At 32.5% G+C, this 2,832-nt stretch overlaps 1 protein-coding gene across 1 annotated transcript; it reads right to left on the reverse strand.

The window, feature by feature from the left end:
* Window positions 1–764: 764 nt before the first annotated feature.
* Window positions 765–1,823, reverse strand: LOC126726244 (germin-like protein subfamily 1 member 16). The gene is made up of 2 exons (XM_050431466.1): window positions 1,629–1,823; window positions 765–1,432 (listed from the first exon to the last, which is right to left on the reverse strand). The coding sequence occupies exons 1-2, from the start codon at window positions 1,819–1,821 to the stop codon at window positions 891–893; spliced, it is 735 nt and encodes a 244-aa protein (XP_050287423.1). The 5' UTR covers window positions 1,822–1,823; the 3' UTR covers window positions 765–890.
* Window positions 1,824–2,832: the final 1,009 nt, after the last annotated feature.

Raw genomic sequence — 2,832 nt, forward strand, 5'->3', positions numbered from 1 at the left:
GGTACAAAATGAAGTGTCTACAACTAATACCTTAACATGTAAGTTAATATTTGATATGACTCAAGTATACCTCTTACATGAAAAATCATTAATTGATATCAAAACTCAATGGTAATTGAATTTATTAGCAATTAGTTTGGTAGTCAGCATGCACAATATGAAATCTTTATCCGTTAACATCACCGTACTTATGCACAGGTTGACCACCACAAAGAGTTTTGTATATTTCTCCCATTATTTTCTACATCAAAAATAGGGCATAAAAAAATAATTTTATTTAATTGCTTAAATATAACGTTTCTTTATCGTGTATAATTCATTTCCATATTTCTTTCGTATGAATACAACACAAATGTCCATACTCATACTATTTCAAGAGTACTCAAAAATATTTCTTCAACCTTGTATCTCAACTAGCATATTTTAGTATTTCCAACAAAGATATCTAAGATTTAAACTCCTCTTCTACATTAAAACCAAAAAAAAAAAAAAAAAAAATCTTCAATGTTACCTTTAGGAATGGTTTTTGGACATAAAATAAGTACTACCGAACCCTCAACATGGCTTGCCATTTTTTAAAATGATTTTATTTTATTTTATTTTTTATTTTTTATTTTATCTATTCTTAATACAATATTGTTCCATTTATATATAATAGTACAAACATTTGTAGTTTCAAACGTCTTGGATCCAAGGTGTAATCTAGATTTAGTCTTGCACAAATTGTATTGCCTTGCAAATGACACAATGATACATAAAAGCCATTAGAAGAAACCATTTTACTTGATAATAATTATTCAAATGACGTTACAATAAGTAAAACCAAACAAACCTCGTTATTCAAATTTTATAGTGGTTCACCCTCACTATTTCATAGATTTTTCAGAATTCTAGTTTGGCGCAAATGCTTTTTGAAGATATTCAACTACATTTTTGTCTAGTTGGAAGGCCTTGATGAGAACATCAAGATTGATGGGAGGAACAGATCCAAAGACCGCGTTTGCTATGGTGATCACCCCAGGATTTTGGCTGCTGAGACCAGCAAAGGCAAGACCAACAGTCTCCCCTATGTTGAATTGGAAGTGAATGAGACCAATTGGGAATACAAAGACATCTCCCTTGTTTAGAACTTTGGTGAAGAGTTTGTTTGGGTTGGATGTGACAAATCCAACTAAGAAAGTACCCTCAATGACTACAAAAAGCTCAGTACCACGAGGGTGAGTGTGAGGAGGATTTAGGCCATTTGGTGCAAAGTCAAGGCGAGCCAAAGATATGCCTAGAGTGTTGAGACCTGCTAATTTATCGACATTCACTAGAGTGACATTTGATCCGACTTTGTTTCCAGTGTTTCCAGGAATATTAAGTCCGGAGAAGAAAAAATCATTTGCTGAGACCATTGCAGGGTCCTTGCAAAATTTTCCATTCACGAACACTACACAAAGAGAGAAAAGTTAGTTATTGTTGCAAATAAGACATTTGTGTAACAATGTGCTGTAACATGTCATGTAGGGGGAAAAAATACCTTTGGGGCATAATTTTATTAATGTAGGAACTTATAATAAATTCAAAAGAACTTGATTGATAATACTACTACTGCTAATAATATTGAGAGTGTGTTCTATACATACCACCAGATTTGATGTCGTTAATTGCGACACAGAAGTCTTGCAAAGGACTAGGATCATAGGCAGAAACAAAGGAGGATGTCAAGGCCAAAATGGCCACAGTCGCAAGGAAAGAAACACCTTTCATTATATTTGAGGAGGTTATCTCTATCTTATATGATATACTATTCTTGGTTGAGGGAGGGATGAGAAACATAGCAATATTGAAATTTCTATTTATAGAGAGGAATGGGAGAAGCGGTCTATATTTTTGCAAAAACTTGGTAATTGTTTAACTCTGTCACATTTTTTTATTTAATTAGGTGAACAAAATGTCTTTACGGTATAACCACTACTTATCGTCACATATTTTAAAACCTATCACATGGGATCTCTTCAATGACATTGTGCAGTTTAAGGGTTGCTTTGACAAAAATAATGTTAGTTTTGCCAACTAAAAGATAAACCTTTTTTTTTTTTGAGAAAGATAAACCTAATGTTGATAGTATATATATTGCTATATTTATTTATTGAAATGACTGAGAAGCTCCTATTTATGTTGGACTCTGTCCTCATTAGTGAAATTTTCCACCATCGTCGGCTGCAGAGTGCAGATTTCGATGCGCAATAAAACAATAACATTTGCGTAAATTCTTTAACTCAAAAAAAAAAAAAAAAAAAATGCTTGTAACTTAGGAGTATCTCATTGACCTTATCTTAATTGGTGTACTAAAGACTTCTTAATGTTTAGTTAGATTTAAATTAATGTCTAGGACCAAGTAACCAACAACTACTATGGTATCTGTCTGCAGGTACCGGTATATCCTTCTTCTTTCACCCCTTTTTTTTGTTGTTGATAATCTGCATATAGATTTGTTTCCCTTTTTTGCTCTCTTTATGTTGATCCTATCTTATGGTGTATTTTAGCTCCAAAAAAGAAAAAAGAAAAAAAAGAAAAAGGGGGTATGATGTATTTCGTTTAGAGTTGAAGATTCATTATTACTTATAGATGAAACCTGTTAAGATGCTAGTTTTTGCACATCTTTCGGGCAAATGAAAATAATTACCTAATAATAATAAAGAGACAAATCCCAAAGCCCATAATGCAATGCATTGATAACCCAACCCTTTAAGCATCATATACCAGAAATTAATCTCACAACCTATAAATATGGCCCTTACATTTGGCAAAATCAATATGTCGAATTGGAAAAAATTTGGATCCATG

Source organism: Quercus robur, chromosome 5 (genome assembly GCF_932294415.1).
Source record: "Quercus robur chromosome 5, dhQueRobu3.1, whole genome shotgun sequence".
Taxonomy (NCBI): Eukaryota; Viridiplantae; Streptophyta; class Magnoliopsida; order Fagales; family Fagaceae; genus Quercus; species Quercus robur.